Raw genomic sequence first — 17,010 nt, 5'->3', positions numbered from 1 at the left:
TCATGTTTAACTATCAATGTGCTATGTTATATGCTATTTCTGTGTAGTTTAATAAAATAATAATATCATATCATTTATATCATGTTGTATTAATATTGTGGGCAAAGTTCCTCCCTTGTATGAATTGTTGTGGGGAAAGCTCCTTGTTGGCAAAGTTCCTGTGGGCAAAGTTCCGTACAACAAGGAAAACACATATAGTATGACCAGAAATTATTGAGAATTTTAGGAATATGTTTAATTGGATTTCTAGTATAAACAACCTTGACCAGCTATCAAGTGCTTGGTTCCATTCAAGAGAGACAACTCCGTTAATCTTTTTTCATTAGTTTGTGAAGAGTTATCGCCCTTTGTTTACTTGCTAGCATGTATGGATGATTTAGAGAAGAGGAAGTTGATTTTAGAGTATTATAACAAGGACATCAGATCAGCTAAAGTGATTTCAAGTAGAACAGGCATCCCTTTGTCCACTGTTTATCGTGTTTAGAAAAATATTGCAAATGGATATGGCATTGAGCACCAGGGAGGCGCAGGTAGGCCCAGAAAATTGACTGTCGGTGACAGGAGGCGGCTTGTTATTCTTGTTTCTAAAATCAAACGAAGGAGTTTAGAAAACTTAAGGCTAGAAATGATTGATAGAGGAACTGTGTCTGTCTGTAAGGAGACAATTAGAACTGAGCTGCATGCAATGGGTTGGCAGAAAAGTCGAGGAATTCCATCACCGATCATGAAACCTGAACAAAAGAGCGAAGGTTGAACTGGTGCGTATAGCATAGAAATTTTAACTGGGACAATGTGATTTTCTCAGATGAAGGTTCTGTGTGGCTGTTTCCTAATACACTGAAATTTTGGACCAAACAAACTGAAAAACCATTGTATCAGCGCCCAAAGTACAGTCCGAAATTTAACGTGTGGGGTGGCATATCTGTGTTAGGGGCAACGCCCCTCTGTGTATTTGAAGGGAATATGAACAGTGAGCGGTACACATATATTCTCGAGGGACATTTACTTCCATCTGCTCACGTGCTCTATGGAAATGTTTTGATTTTCCAGCAGGACAACGACCCAAAACATCTTTCAAAGCATTCAATATTGCTGAAATGAAAGAAGAGGTGGTCCGATATTGGGACAGCATGGACCACGACTTTCTAACTTCTTTGATCAGTAGTATGCCCCGCCGCACTGAAGCCTGCATTGCTGCCCATGGTGACTTGACAAAATACTAACTGTTTACCTGTCTTTGAATCTGGAGTAATGTTCTGCTAATATGCACATTTAATACGTAAGTAATGAGTGAAAAACTTTAAAAAAATTACAATCTTTAAATTCTCAATAATTTCTGGTTGTACTGTAACAAGACGGTGTCTTTTCTACGGGACTCTCGGTATGTAGTCATTGTTTTTTTAATCGTTCACTATACATTTTCAATCAAACTATGACCCGTGAAGATCCGGGGTAGAGTAGGTCTTCAGCAACCCATGCTTGCCACAAAAGGCGACTATGCTTGTCGTAAGAGGCGACTAACGGGATCAGGTGGTCAGGATCGCTGACTTGGTTGACTCATGCCATTGGTTCCCAATTGCGCAGATCGATGCTCATGCTGTTGATCACTGGATTGTCTGGTCCAGACTCGATTATTTACAGACCGCCGCCATATATAGCGGGAATATTTGCTGAGTGCGACGTAGACCTAAACTCACTCACTCAATCAATCAAACTATACATTTGTGGCAGGCAGGTAATGTATCTACCCAAATGTGCAGATTTCGTTTTAATATTCTGCAATCCATTTTTAGTAGTACCCGACACGGCCTGACTTTTCTTTTATCCCGACTTTTAGGCCACCCCTCTGAATATATAATTTTGATTGTAAATAAACCCATTTAAATTGAAATGGAGCCCCAGGGAGAGCAAACTGGGGAAATCTAGATTTGCTTCATTAAGGCAAAGACGTATAAGCGTCTTTGATTAAGGGCTTTAACATCGCAGGGAGGGCAAGGCTGTAGGGAAAATAATATGGTTCAGGGACTGTGAGACAATCTAGAAGGGAGGTTGCAACTTTAGCAGGTTCCAAGCTCCCAACATTGCGTCGCATAGATCGCCTAAGGTTTGGACTTAACCGGGAGCAGTACTATCACAGTTTCTGTCGTATCCCAGTTCTGGTCGCTACAAGCCTTAGTGCTGTGCGGAGCGCAAGCGCTCTAAGAGATGTAAACCAGTCTGATCCAGCGATTTACATGGGACGTAACTCTAGCAGAATTATAAGCTTATTTTGCACTGAGAACGAACCCATTGCTTCTTATTTTGTTTCGTAAGGAGTTCGCACCGATATTATTTATAATTTTGTAGGCACTGAAATCACGCTAATTGCTTCCTTGAGTGCGGCATATGTTGGCTCAGCTAAATTGGCCCAGGAATCAGTCACAGATCCTAAGGATCATCATTCGCGATCGGTACTGAGTCGCAAAACAGAAATCCAGTTTCCAATTAACCTTCAGTGAAATATTTATATTTGTCCAATGTGGTAACTACCTAGATGTGAAATGCAATCAGTTATTGGTAAGATTACAGAATACCGGATACCTTCCGCCATCTTTGAAAGCACGCGAGTTTACTTTTGGTTAGGGTTAGGGTTAGGGTAAGGTTTAGGGTTAGGGTTAGGGTAAGGGTTAGGGTAAGGTTTAGGGTAAGGTTTAGGGTTAGGGTTAGGTTTAGGGTTAGGGTGACATCACACTAAACAATATGGCTGGTAGGTATCCGATATTCTGTAAGTGTACCCAGTTATTTTTCTTATAGGCGCTAAGTCAAACTTGCATGATGATCACCGTCAAATTTTCATTTTGCATAGATATATTTGTAGCTCCGTGATTTCAACAATTGGAACTGATCTTTGGTTATTGTGTACTGTACAATGTCACAATCCACAGTCACATTCTGATACAGCAGAAACAGTGGCAACACAGTATAGGTACAGTGTACAGTGGTAGGACAATAGGCCCACAAGGACATATAAAGCGCCCAGAGAAAACACCCCATGGCAAAACAAACCCCAAAAAACCTCAATGCGTGGAAAAAAGGTCCGCAATGAAAAGATGTAACAGAATACCAACAAATCTTTTTGCAGCTTTAACATTAGCAACATGATGATGCATATATAACAGCACATAATGCAGTTCCTACATCATAGTACATGCATTACAGTTCATACAAGTCTGATATTGTGTCCAATTCTGGTCAGAAACTCTGCCAATGACTTGTCACCATGGTTGAAGTCTGAGCACAGATTCACAGTCTGTCTTTGTGCATGTCTCTCTTTCTTCTCACACGCTTTGGCACTGGTCGAACATCCCACCTACCGAGTCGGTGACTTTGGCTAAAGCCAGAAGCTGACGTAAAACTTGTAAATTCGTTCGTTCATCCGAGTCTGTGTGAGCTTGAAGATGTTAAACTGCGTCAAGGTATCTGATAAGACTAGCATTGTTTAACTTGTTTCATTTGGGATGAATAGCTAGAAAGGACACACACACAAACACACACACACACACAATAAAACATACCATTGTTCAAAATTCCATTATTGAAAAGTATTTATAAACCAAACATCTCAAACACCAACACAACATAATTTCTTCTGTAACTGCAGTGCAATGGTGACAAGTTGACTGTAAATGATGTTTTTTATTGTCATTAATGTTTTCTTTGTCTAGAAAAATAACAAGTCTGGACTGAAGAAATCAAGACCTCAGAGGCAGCAACAAGACAAGATGGGCATTTTACTGGGGAAAACCATGGATGAGAATTTAAAGAAGCAGCAGGAATTTATGTTGAAAACATCAGTGATTCAGGTGATGTCAGTGTCAAAAATACATTGATATAGTTTACATCAGTAGTCGTGGATGATGCTGGGGTATGGTGTTGTCCATCTTATTTTATCTTACATCATAGACAATACGATGGCTGTGGGTGTTAAGATCTGAGAACAACTCCAAAGAAGGTCATGTCAGATTAACTTTCAAAATAACCAATCCATTTTTAGGCTTCTGAAGTAATGAGTGAGCAAAGCATATAAACATAATTCCATTGAAAACCTCACCGGTATTATATCACAACCTTCACATTATGTTGGCTGTTATCACATACTTAAGTCTTTAAATTCTCCTCTTTAATGTCAGTTGTCTGATAATTCATATGGAAGATACATTGCCAACAAAAGAACAAGGTAACTAATCTATTCGGAATCTAGCTACTGTTGAGTTGTATAATTTACAATACCATTATTTTAGATAACATCTAACCACAATGAAATTTCACATCGTGAATGAACAGTTAGTGATGGACATGCACACACAAAGCAAAGTGTGTGTACATAGTAGGTAACTCACAAATCACTAATGCAAGAAAGCTTAGCTTATGCTTAAGAATTCTCAGTGAACAAAGAAAATGGCCAATTGTTTGAATGATAAAGGGTAGAGTCAGGGTGGCAAATACCGTACACGTTTTGACACGAACCAGATTGAGTGACACTGGCTTGAATACAAAACTGTACGGTATTTGCCACCCAGACTCTATGTCAACATAAATATAAATTGACCAAATGTTTTGAGAAACAAAAGATGTAATTTCTCAAATGTGGGACAAGTCTCATGTAATGGATATAGGGATGCAATGAAATCTGAGTGTGGCAGGTCTGAAACAGATCACCAAGACAGCATTGTCTCTGAGCTTAATTCCGCTTTGTGCAAGATTAAAAACTCCAACCTGCTAATGGTTAATTGTTCAGGTAACAGACTTCATAGGAATCGCATATATTGAAAGTTACCTTCCAGTGAGTGTATGAAATTCTGCTGTTGATAATTTAAGCAGATGCGTGCCAGACAAAGGTTTAGCCTCTGATGCATAGATGGCAGAGAATATTGGTGGCATGATGGCGACCGCTCTGCCAGGGCCCCGTTCCTGAAAGCGATCGTAGCTCTAAGATGACCGTAACTCCCTTACTTTAACATAGACTTACGACTGGACTTGGACAACAATTCCTGATCATGATCAGTATGGGGGCAATACTGTTGCAGTTTTAGGCAGTATCACGGCAGGCAAACTGGTTTGGTTATTGTGAATAGAAAGTTGACTAGCCAGTGGTGTGGTGTGTTGACATTTTGAGTTTAGTCTTTGTTCCAGTGACAATAAATATTGGCAGAAATTTTGGACTGCAAGAAGACATGGTGAGGTGAGGTGAAATTGGGTTTAATGTCGTACTTGAGAATATTTCGCTCATATGACGACGTGCATGTGTGTGTATGTGTATGTGCGGCTGCTTGTACTAGCCCAGCCTGAAGCTGGTTTTATAGTGCTAGCCCACTGAGATACCATACCGCAGTGAAGCATGAATACCCCACTCAGACACATTATACTGACTCCGAGCCGACCAGTCCTTGTACCCATTAATGCCGAGCGCCAGGCAGGGACCAACAAGTACCATATTTTAACGTCTTTTGGTATGACGCAGTCGGGGATCGAACCCGTGACCTTCTGCTCTCCGGGCGGACGCTCTAACCACTACACCACGGAGGCGGGCGCATGCAGACAAAACCTGACCACATTATATACTACTGGAATAAAGTAACTGCCTTATTTTATGTTATACCATTTTTTTATGCAAAAAAAATATTAACATGATTTGTGGTGTTGTCCTTAATCACTGTTTAACTGTTGACAGGATAATATCGAAATCTGTATGATTTGACACTAGGCATCATGATATGCCCATGAAGAGATGTGGTGTCAAAAGTCAGTTCACAATTTCAGCATGGTGTGTGTCCACAATTGGCATTGATGCAGGCTTGGCAACGACTACACATAGTTAACACTAAGTAATTAAAGAAAGCTTGGGGAATGTGTTTCCATAATTGAACTAACTCTTATCCCAATTCAGCTAATGTCAATGGCTGATTCTGGGCTTGACATAAATGTCGCACCATTTCATCCCAAGCGTGCTCGATAAGGGACAGGTTCAGAGAAACAGCTGGCCAGGGGAGTTCCGGAATGTTCTTCTGTCTCAGGAAATCTGTCACAACATGAGGACGGGCATGTGGACGGGCATTATCTTGCTGAAGCGTGAAGTTACATCTCTGTCCCTGAATGAACGGCTTCATATGAGGCGCAATGATCTCATCCCTGTATCGCAGACCTCTCAGATTACGATTGACAATGACAAGTTGTGTCCAACTATGACTCCCCATACCATAATGCCGCTGCTGCCACCAAACTGTTGACGTTGAACACCATTGCCCTGCCATCTGAGCTGTCCAGATGTAAACTCAACTCGTCAGTGAACAAAACACTGTCCCAGTCTTGACTCCAGTATCGTAGATGCTGTCTATATTAGGTGACACTAGAACAAAACTGGAAGTATTTCAGGCCGTCGGGGCTGGATGTTGTGCTCCCTCAGTCGTTTCCGTACAGTCGTGGAACTGATTGGATGTAAGCCAGGAATGGTCCGAGCAGTCAAACTGGCAGTCTGGAATCGATTCCTTGTGGTTGTCTTGCTGACGTAACATCACGCGTGGATGGCGGATCTGAGGCAAATCTCTCTTGATCCCATTATGTTGAAAACGTCTCCATAGAAATGAGATCGTGTTTCGATGGACATCAAAATGCCTGGCCACTTCATTTTGGGCCATTCTAGTCTCCAGCACACCCACGGCGAGGAGACACTGATTATCTGTAAGCCATGGCTTACGCACAGTTTAGGTTAAAAATTAACCTTTTCCACAACATTCAGAGGCTAGAGAATAATCAACCGTTATTCAATTTTCAATATCAGGTGTGTGAACTTCAGGTGTAAAAAAAGCACACGTGATACGTGACAACAAATTCAAGTGCTTTGCTACATGTTTATTTAGGGTTATTTTTATAACTTTTCACCTAACTTTCATTTTAGGCAATCTTATGTTATGCACAGTTACTTTTTTTCCTGTGAATACACAGTGCCATTTAGAAAGTGGTCAAATATGTTATATTTGGGATTACACTTTCTTAGTAAAGTACAGATTTGAACCCACAGGAGTCAGGCACCTAATCACCAGCACACAAAGTCAGCCACTTAACCCGCTCGGCCACTGTGGTGACAGAATGATTTCAGGTCTGCACCTTGAATTCCACCATACAGGCTCATGGGTGTTCCTTCTCATTCAAGCAGCCAGGTGACCCATCCTGAGATAACTTTTTTCATGAACCAGCCAGGAAAGAGTTCAACCCATTTGGAAAGGAACCCTCGCAAGTCTTTACTGTCTCAGAGATTTTTCAACAACAACCTGACTCATTTTGTTTCTCTAAATCTAAGTGACAAGGAACCAGGAGGAGGATGGAATCCCATCTTCTTGCTGCAAACTCCAGGTTCTCTTCATCTACCTTGAAGCTGTTGCTAGATCCTGGAGACAACCATCTTCCCTCCTGAACAACACATGACCAGTTGTCGAGATTACAGTACCTCCAACTGGCATCTAGATCTTCAACATTTCAAGTGGGGGTAAAATCACTTTTTTCATGTGTATGCTAGATTCAACTTGAGCTTTTTCTACTGAGTTTACTACTAGTATATCCCGAGCACTTAGGTTTTTGTAGTTAACTGATATTCAGCTAGTTGAAAATGTTGGTCATTTGTGTTCGTAAGTATATTCTTCCAAAAAGAAACTAAACATGCTGTTTTGGAGTTTACTTATTGAGTTGCTGATATGAATTATTTCTGTAAGTAGGCCATCGGCCCATGTACAATCATAGGATACAAATTTCATTTTAGACAAGGCAATATACAAGGTTACACATTATTTACACACATTTGATCTGATCACAAGGGCATGCTTAATAAACTGCACAGTTTTTAGAAGACTACTGGTATCATTACATTGCATTACGTTTTTAAACTTAATGATAGTTGGCAATTGGTCAAAATTTGGTAAAAATACACTACGTAACATAACATATGCATCACAGACAAAAAGAAAATGTAATTCATCTTCTGGGATATTATTGTTACACATTTTACATATTGTTGAGGCATAATTATCATCTTTTCCTCTTACATTACAAAGAAGGGGTAGGTGATGAAGTCTAAGTAAGCATAAAAAAAAAATTTACTGAGTGCATAGAACTGATTTAAACATGACATCATTGCTCAATTACAGTAAACTCATCACTTTACAAATTTTCAAAACATGATTATCCAGAAAGTGTTGGGTAAAACCACAGAGGACCGTTAAAGCCACTTGGTCAGAGTAAAATGTCAGTGTCTGGTGTGACCACCATGAGCATCAATAACAGCTTGGCAGCGGTGACCCATAGAAGAAAGGCGATGCCGAATGCTGTCTTGAGGAATGTTTTTGATACTCTTGCTGAAGTGCTGTGTGCAGTTCTTATAGTGTCTGAGGTGGCGGATTACGCTGGCGCAAGCATCGATCAAGAGTATCCCATAGATGTTCAATGGGGGACAAATCGAATGATCGAGAAGGCCAAGGTAACTCCTGAACATTGTTTTGCTGGAGGAAGTCCTGTCAAACACGCTCAACATGAGGTCGAGCATTGTCATGCTCCAAAGATCAACCGTTGACATTGATGAAGGGAACGACGTGATGTTGAACAGGTCTTCTGGCAAAAAGTCTTCCCATAGCCATTTGCACACTGTCTGGTCAGGGATTCAGCGCATTCCAGGGATTTGGATTGTTGTGGATGATGCGGCCTTGGTTTTTGAACGAAGATATCTCAACTGGATGTAGCGATCCTGGGCGGCAGTGGTAACTCTAGGTCGACGTGACCTGGGTCTGTCATTAACACTATCTGTATTGTTGTATCGGGTCTATAGGTTTGAGATAGTCTGTCTGGACACGCTGAAGTGCCTTGCCACCTCATGTTGTGATGCCTGACTTTGTAAACAGCCGATGGCGTTGTGTTGTTGAGCTTCTGTCAGTCTTTTCATTTCTATAGTGGCTTAAAGCAATGCATGTGGAGTACCATTGATGTGGCTTTTTAAAGCCTACAGTCATAGGTTACAGCTCAGGGTGATACAGAATTTCGTGATGCTTGTGCATTTCATGTAGGGTGCGTTTTAGCGATTCAATACAGACGTGAGTGTAACGTTACGCTTTTGTACGCTTATTTCAAACGTTTTGTCGTCGGCAACCATCCCCCCACATGCTGGGATTCAGCATGGATTGGTTTGTGTCAAATATTTTCCTGAAATTCAAATTTTTCCTTTGTATAGTTGCTTTTTTTAAGAGTATATAATAAGATTTAGGATGTACATGTTTGTATAGTCAGTGATTTGATTTTTGTCCCTTGCTGCCATTCTTGCTCACAAAGCAGGACACTTGTTATCCCTCTGTACAGTTCCATGGTTGTCCTCTGATTTATATCTCTAGAATTTCATATGTGTCAGTCGGTTTTGGACAGTTTGCATTCTCAGGAAAATAATGGTTGTCCATCAATAGGTTTTTCCTCTATTTCACGCCATCATGTTTGCGACACCAGAGACGTAATGATAATGATGTCCGTGCACGTGCCACAAAAGGTATGGTTGATTAAATACTGAAGGTCAGGTTTGTCTCTGTCATTCTTGGCATGTTCCCTATCAATATCGATTACAGGTCGAAGCAGGAAATACGTAACATCCTTGACCTCACTAATGTGGAGCTTTGACCAATTTGCTGTAATCAAGATATCTCAGTACAATCTGTTTGTATTTATTTGTTCAAAGCAAATAGATGCAAGCAGTGACAATTAATTCTTTCTTATTCAAATATGTGCCTCTGTATCAGTTACACAAAATGGTTGTTTTTGTTCAGGATAATACCGGTAATTAGTTTGTTCCTGTAAACATATAACGTTACTGGTATATTTATCACATGAGGATGTGATAAGTCATTCCAGATCTGTCTTATGTGTTTCATTGTGGTGAAAAAGTAGAGCTTATTTCTTCACAAATCAGGTTGGATATATATAAAAATAAAATGGAAAAGATATGATATTTGATTTTAGAAAGAGGGAAAAGCCTCTAGAACCTGTTAATATGAGTGATACTCATGTTGAAATTGTGTCTGTATATAAGTATCTTGGTACTATTATTGATGATAAACTGCATTGGAATAGTAATACTGAAGCTCTGTAAAAAAAAGTGCCAACAGAGATTATATTTTATGAGAAAATTATGATCTTTTGATGTTGATGTGAAATTTGATGTCTTCACTGATAAAGTTGTTTTTTCTTGTTCGTTCACGCAAAATAATACAATGATGTTTTCTTACTGGTGATCAGAAAGAAAGTTTGACGAAAGTGTTACCCGCAGATATGTCAACCCCCTTCTACAGGCTGCTTCTGTTGGTCTTCAGAATTCGGCTGATCTACAGTAATATATGGCTTTGGAGGAATTACGTTAATGAAGTGGGTCCTTCTCGAATTCCAATGGATTTCGTTGCTACTAAGTCATTGGACATATCGTTGCCAAAGCTGTTGTAAAGAGCGCGGGTCATTTGATGCCGTTCGGAACTGAACGTTAAAATATTGAGCTTTCCGAGTCATTTTCCCTTTTATCTCTTAGTGATGGTGTCTGTGGTGATGGTCTCAAAGCTGGGGCGAGCCAGATTCAGGTTAAAAGTCTGTAATTTACTGAGGCCTTCTGTAAATTGTGACTAGGCGTGCTTTGCTCGACAAAGTTGCATCCTTTCGTCTCATATGATGGCTGCGGCCGAACACCTCACTTGGGAACGCCCATCTCCCTGTGTGTCGTTGTGCTTGGTAGACCATGGGGTTTTGGAGAACCCATCACAAGCATAGGAATTGCTAGTTTCGTAACAGGCCTCCTTTGTGCAACGCTATATTCGGTTGACTTCAGGCTACACAGTGTTTGCTGTTCACACTGTCCTGACTATGGTAATCTGTGACCTGCCGTCTGACCGTGACATAAGTACAAGACATGAGATAGGATTAGTTTAAAATTTTTGAAATTTTAACTATAAATTGTATATTTATATACTTATCCTATCTCACGCGATGAATGACCGCCCGGCCTCCCCACTACTCCGATTATTTTTGTTGCTCCAAGAACGAGGATGACTAAGGATAGATGGTCACGTGAGCAGGTAGTGGTGCATGGAGTTACCCCAGGTGTGTTTATAAAAGAGTCAGCATAGAGTGCATGGGCGTATGGACAAGTGAGGCCTAGGATTATATTTGCAGTTTGTTTCTACTCAGCATGTAGAATTGAAGAAAGAGAGAGTATAAGACATGAGATAGGATAAGTATATAAATATACAATTTATAGTCTTTAATTTTTCCTTATCCTGACTCATGCTCTTTTGCTTGTCTTCTTCTTCTTGCGAACATAGTGGAACACTTGTATCTCCTTAATTGAAGCTCCCTTCAATGTAAAATCACTAATTGGTACTCAGCAAGAGTTGCCTCCCTTGCCCTTTTGGCGGGAACAGGTGTCGCCACCCTCTGGCCTCATGCTTCACTCTCTCCTTCTTCGCCCAGTGAGCAGGATGTGAGAGCGCCTGTGTCTCCTTACACACTATATCCTTTGGTTTTTCTTAGTTAGTTACCTCCTATAGGTTACTATAGAGGTATAGCTAGTATCCTTCATTAATTTGCATTGATAATTAATCGTATTTCTACTGTTTATTCACGTGAGTTCGTGATTGTTCAGCTAGTATTACGTTGATGAAAATCTGTACTATTTGCAGTTTACGTTTTTCTGTTGCTGACCCGCATGTATTATGCCCTAGTTGTGCTACGCCTTGTGCGTTTGATTCACGTTGCAGTTACTGCATTAATCTATCTAATTCTGCTTTTCATAAATATCTTTGCGTCGTGAGACGTACTGCAGATAGGTCACGCAAACAAGGGTTAGACATGGCCGATACATCGGATTCCCCATCCAGTCAGCTGCTGTCGATCGACCCCCTCCCGTCTGGTGTTCCGCTAGAGACTCCGTCGGAAGATGGGCGTGACCCCCAGGGCAGCGTCGACCTCCAAGGGGAAGTCTACGAAGTCGTCAAGAACTTTCTCAGCCGAGATCATTCCAGCCGCCTAACTGGGCCTCTACGATGATCAGCCGATCATCATCCCTGACGTACGCCACAAGAAGCGACTGGTGACAGCTACAGTGACATCAGCAGAGATCGCCATGCAGCCTGATGTCTCTACACTGATGTCAGACGACTTCCCTGAGGGCTCAGCAGCTGTCATCGCAGAGAGGGCACCGACCACTTCGTCGCAGACCATCCCAGACGAGCTGTTGCGGCAGATCATTACCATGATGGAGGGCCACTACAGGCGGGAGAAGCAGCCAGCCCAGGGCCTGAGCAGCGCAGGCGACACCCCAGAGGCACCCCCAGTCAGCGTAGCAGCCACGACGAAGCAGCCTTCGAGAAGGAAGTCACAGACCACCTCGACGAAGGACCCAGATGTACAGTCTTCGCGAAGGAGAGATCGTCACCGTCCTCGGCCTCATCCTCAGATGCGGACTCAGACCACCAGACATCACGGAAGCCGTCACGGAGGTCAAGGCGCCGCTCCCCAGGTCCGGACGCAGAGGAAGCTGCACGAAGGCCGTGACACAGATCGTCATCGTCCAGAAGGACGTCGAGGGACTACTCAAGAGCTTCGCGAAGCTATCAACATTCTCCTCGCAGATCTCCGAGAAGGTCATCCCATAGGCGCCAGATCACCTAGAGCGATCTCCACGCCCGTTCACCACGCCCGATCTCCACGTACATCACCTCGCAGGTCACCACACAAGTCGGCACACAAGTCTACAGTCAGGTCTCCCCAAGCGTCACCCGACATAGAGATAGCAGCCCACAGTTCACCATCAGAAGAGCATCAACCTCTCATCACCGATGCTGGTACAGAAGATGATGGAGGCATCATCTTCTCAGGCGCTGAGATAAGATATTGGATGGTAAACAACCTAGATTTATCTTCACCGTCCAAGAGTGGCAACTTAAGCGCCAGACATACCTGATGAAGGAAGAGCGATGCAGGCGTCGTCACCCTACCTCCGATCGACCCGATTGCTGCGGTGCCACAGAATCTAGATACAGCCTTCCATAAAGCCACGAAAGTTCAGACACCACATCTGCCGAACTTTCACGCTAAGAAGTTCTCCACGCTGTAACATGGACCCCTTCCTGAAGGCACAAGACATCAATGACAACTACAAGCTGATCAGCGATGTTAAGAACAAGAACTACAAGATTGGCGATGCGCAAGCTGGTGCAGATAGAAACCATGGCGAGAAGCATGTTTTGGCCTAAATAGATCTAGAGCGATCAATGAGACACTTATCACCAGATTTAAGTATCGACCTCTGAAGATGATAGGATGATCTACTTTCGGCCCTACTGATGCTAAAGAAGGACCAGCAGTTCCTTACAGATCATCTCACATCTGTCTCAGCAGCTGACCTTAGCTCGTCGTCAAGGCCTCCTTGCTTCCTGCAGCTGGGGTGAGAACTTTACAGCTCCACTCTATACAGCCCTGTGGTCTTCCCCATCCATCTTTGGCGGAGGGAATAGACAAAGTCTCCAAGGGAAGTCACTAAGGACTCCAGAGAAGTCCTTATGATCAAGTCGATGGACACGCTAGCCAGCGTCATCAGGCAGACTTCACAAAGATACTCAGGGAGATCTAAGTTCTGGGGCTACAGAAAGCGGGATAGGAAGATAGCCAGCCAGGGAAAAGATTCTTTTAAATTAAGCCCATATGGCAACTATAGAGGAGGGTCAGGAAGAGGCAGGACACCCAGAGGTTCCGCAACTATAAGCGCTGAAAGACAGGTTCGGACGACTGGAGTCTTCGACCCCAGCCGTTCCAGTACAACCGTCACAAGTGGGTGGGCGCCTCCAACTACACTGGGAGAACTGGGGAATGTTACAAGACCCTTATGTCTCCAACATTCTTCAACCAGTTTAAGTATCCCACTACAGGCCACGCCTCGGCTGACAGTCAACCCTCACAAGTTAGACTTACAGGCACAACAACTACCAAAGTTAAGAGAGGCTGTTACATCACTCATAACCAAGCAGGCCATAGAAGTACTAGATCAAGCAAACATCGAACCAGGCTTCTACTCCCCAGTTTTCCTAGTACCCAAGAAAAACTCCAAGGAGAAATACAGACTCATTTACAACATGAGCTTTTCAACAGGAATTATCTCGCAAACCACCAAAGTTTCGCGCATGATACACCTACCTCAGTTACGGCAGTTGATTAAGCCCCATGCATTACATGGCCAGTATAGATCTGCAAGGCGCATATCTACACATCCGATACATCCCGAATCCAGGAAATATCTAAGATTTACACTAGAGGGGCTACATTACCAATGGAAAGTACTCCCATTCGAATATCATCAGCCCCCTGGCTATTCCACGAGGATAACGAAACCTATTGTCACCTATCTACATGCGTCTAGGGGCTCGCCCAGCGAGCGTTCTACCTCGACGACGGGATACAAGTAGATCAAGATCCACAGCGTCTCAAACTACAGTTAAACTACATCATAAAGCTACTAACACAGCTAGGATGGTTAGTAAACTTACTCAAAGTCGGACCTAGTACCATCGCCAAGATCTGCAGTTTCAAGGCATTCGATTTATCCGCGAATCTCAACCGTATCGTCGTACCAGAAGACCGTTGGCTCAAGATCCAACAGACCATTCCGCCAGCTCTACTCTCTCCATTACCACTACGACAATGGCAGAGCTTGTTGGGTCTCCTCACATCAGCCCAAGACATGACAGTCTCAGGCAGATTACAGTTACGCCCATTACAGGTCTTCATCAGTGCACATCTCGACGACCTACAACCATTCAGTCTACCGAAACATCTCAGACCCCATCTACTATGGTGGACCAGGAGGTCGAATGTCTGCGAAGGTATTTGTTTAGAAGAGCAGGAATTCAAAACCCATCTATATATATGTAGGCCAGCGTTGCTCCAAGGTTGGGGAGCTCATCTCGCCAACCCGGACTGACATCAGGGTTATGGAATCAGCAAGAAAAGCAAGCTCCATATAAACATGTTAGAGATGAAAGCTGTAATCAGCGCCATACTTCATTGGAGCACCATTCTACAGAATCGCGCCAATGATTCATACCAACAACTTCGACAGTGGCGTTCTATGTGAACAAACAAGGCTCAAGCGAGATCACTGAACCTATTGACTTTAAGCTTTCAACTGTTCGATCTAATCCACGATCTAAACCTACATGTCAGAGCATGTCACATTCCCGGAGCCAAGAATGTACTAGCAGACGCGCTCTCGGCCACATCAACCGTCACCGACAGAATGGATGCTCAATACAGAAATATTCGCACAGATAATCAAGCAAATAGGGCGCCGCTAGTAGATCTATTAAGCCACCGCTTCAACAATCAGCTACCGACATTACGTGTCACCAGTCCCAGACCCACAAGCATGGGCAGCGGGCGCTCTAAGCATATCTTGGGAAGGCCTCAATGCGTGCAGCGTTTCCGCCGCCAGCAATAATACCTCAAGTGTTACAGAAAATCAGACAAACACAGAGCCTCCAACTCACTTTGGTCAGCCCTACTGGCGGCCAGAGCGTGGTTTCCCATTCTAATTCAAGAAATCGGTCAACCAACACTAGAGCTACCCAAAGCTCAAATCTATTAATACATCCACACACCAGACAGGTGCGGAAGCCCAGAAGTATTCCAACTTCGCGTATGGACTGTATTAAAATGTGTTTAAACAAGAGGATATTCTACCAGGGCGGCAAAAGCGGTCAACGCATTACGCCAATTCTACCGCGTGGCAATGCGGCGACAAGTGGCACAGTTTTGAAAATTACGCAGCAAATAAAGGGATTTACAGCGAGAGATGCTACTCATCCACAAGTGGCAGATTATTTGTGTTACTTACGGCAAAACAAACATTTAAAAGGCTTCGACATTGTCAACATATCTTGCAGCGCTTAGTTCTGTGATTACTATGAGAGCGGGTGTAAAATTGACTAAAACACCAGAGTTACTGGCCTTACTCGTGCTTTCCGATTGGAGGACCAAAAGCAGAAGTTCCACGCCCCAGCTTGGGATCTGAATATAGTGTTACAACACCTCACAAGTGAGGCTTATGAACCGTTGGAATCGACAAACTTTGAATTTCTCTCACAGAAAACGCTTTTCCTGTTATCTCTAGCCACAGCAGCCAGGATGTCGGAAATTCACGCACTAGATTATGAGAGGATACAGTTTGATGACAATCAAAACACAGCACACCTGGGACTAAGATGGGATTTCATCGCCAAAAATCAACTACCAGGTCAACCAGACAGGTTATTCCATATCCCTGCACTATCCTCGATTCTCGGATCTCAAGATACACTGGACTTATCTCTATGCCCAGTCAGAGCTCTCAAAATCTATTTCTGACGTTCCAAAACAAAGGCGAAGATTTCTCAAATGATTATTCATTCCCTTGTCGGCAACAACTCAGACAGAAGTCTCTCGTACCACCATATCTATATGGATAAGAATTGTCATACCAGGCCTACAAGGCAGCAGGACTGGACCCTCCAACAGCATCAAATCCCCATGAGATCAGGGCATTGGCTTCCACTCTGCGCCCTACGGTCACTGTTCATTGAATACAATTATGGAAGGATGCTTTTGGAAATCTAACATGGTGTTTGCTAATCACTATCTGAGAGATATTACCACGAGGGCGTCTCAGGTATTCACCATTTCGGTCCCTTGGTCCTCGCACAGCAGTTGACAGTCCCTGAAATGTAGCGTTAACACGTAGTCTTACGAGATTAATATGCATAATTGATACATGCATTATCTAGCTTATAACTCTCGGAGTTCTAGCACTATGTATATACTTAGCTTAGGTCTACTCACCCTTAAGCTTTTACTGATGATTATGTTCAGTTGTATAGCTTCTCTATCAGAGTTAAACTTTGATATTGTTATTTGATAATATCACAGTATATTATT

General features: G+C 42.8%; 1 protein-coding gene across 3 annotated transcripts in view; it reads left to right on the top strand.

The window, feature by feature from the left end:
• The first annotated feature begins 2,205 nt into the window (after positions 1-2,205).
• Positions 2,206-17,010, top strand: part of LOC124286383 (plasminogen receptor (KT)-like) — a 66,303-nt gene continuing 51,498 nt past the window's right edge. Inside the window, exons 1-2 of one of the 3 annotated variants that reach the window (XM_046722745.1) lie at positions 2,206-2,308; positions 3,705-3,842. In XM_046722745.1, coding sequence (XP_046578701.1) covers positions 3,762-3,842 — 81 coding nt within the window. In that variant the 5' untranslated portion in view covers positions 2,206-2,308; positions 3,705-3,761. The other 2 variants (XM_046722755.1, XM_046722761.1) reach the window with 2 other exon arrangements.

The sequence above is a fragment of the Haliotis rubra genome, unplaced genomic scaffold (genome assembly GCF_003918875.1).
Source record: "Haliotis rubra isolate DU_JTF1 unplaced genomic scaffold, ASM391887v1 Scf110, whole genome shotgun sequence".
Taxonomy (NCBI): domain Eukaryota; kingdom Metazoa; phylum Mollusca; class Gastropoda; order Lepetellida; family Haliotidae; genus Haliotis; species Haliotis rubra.
The sequence above is the reverse complement of the archived record's forward strand: the minus strand, read 5'-3'. Positions and strand labels throughout refer to the sequence as shown.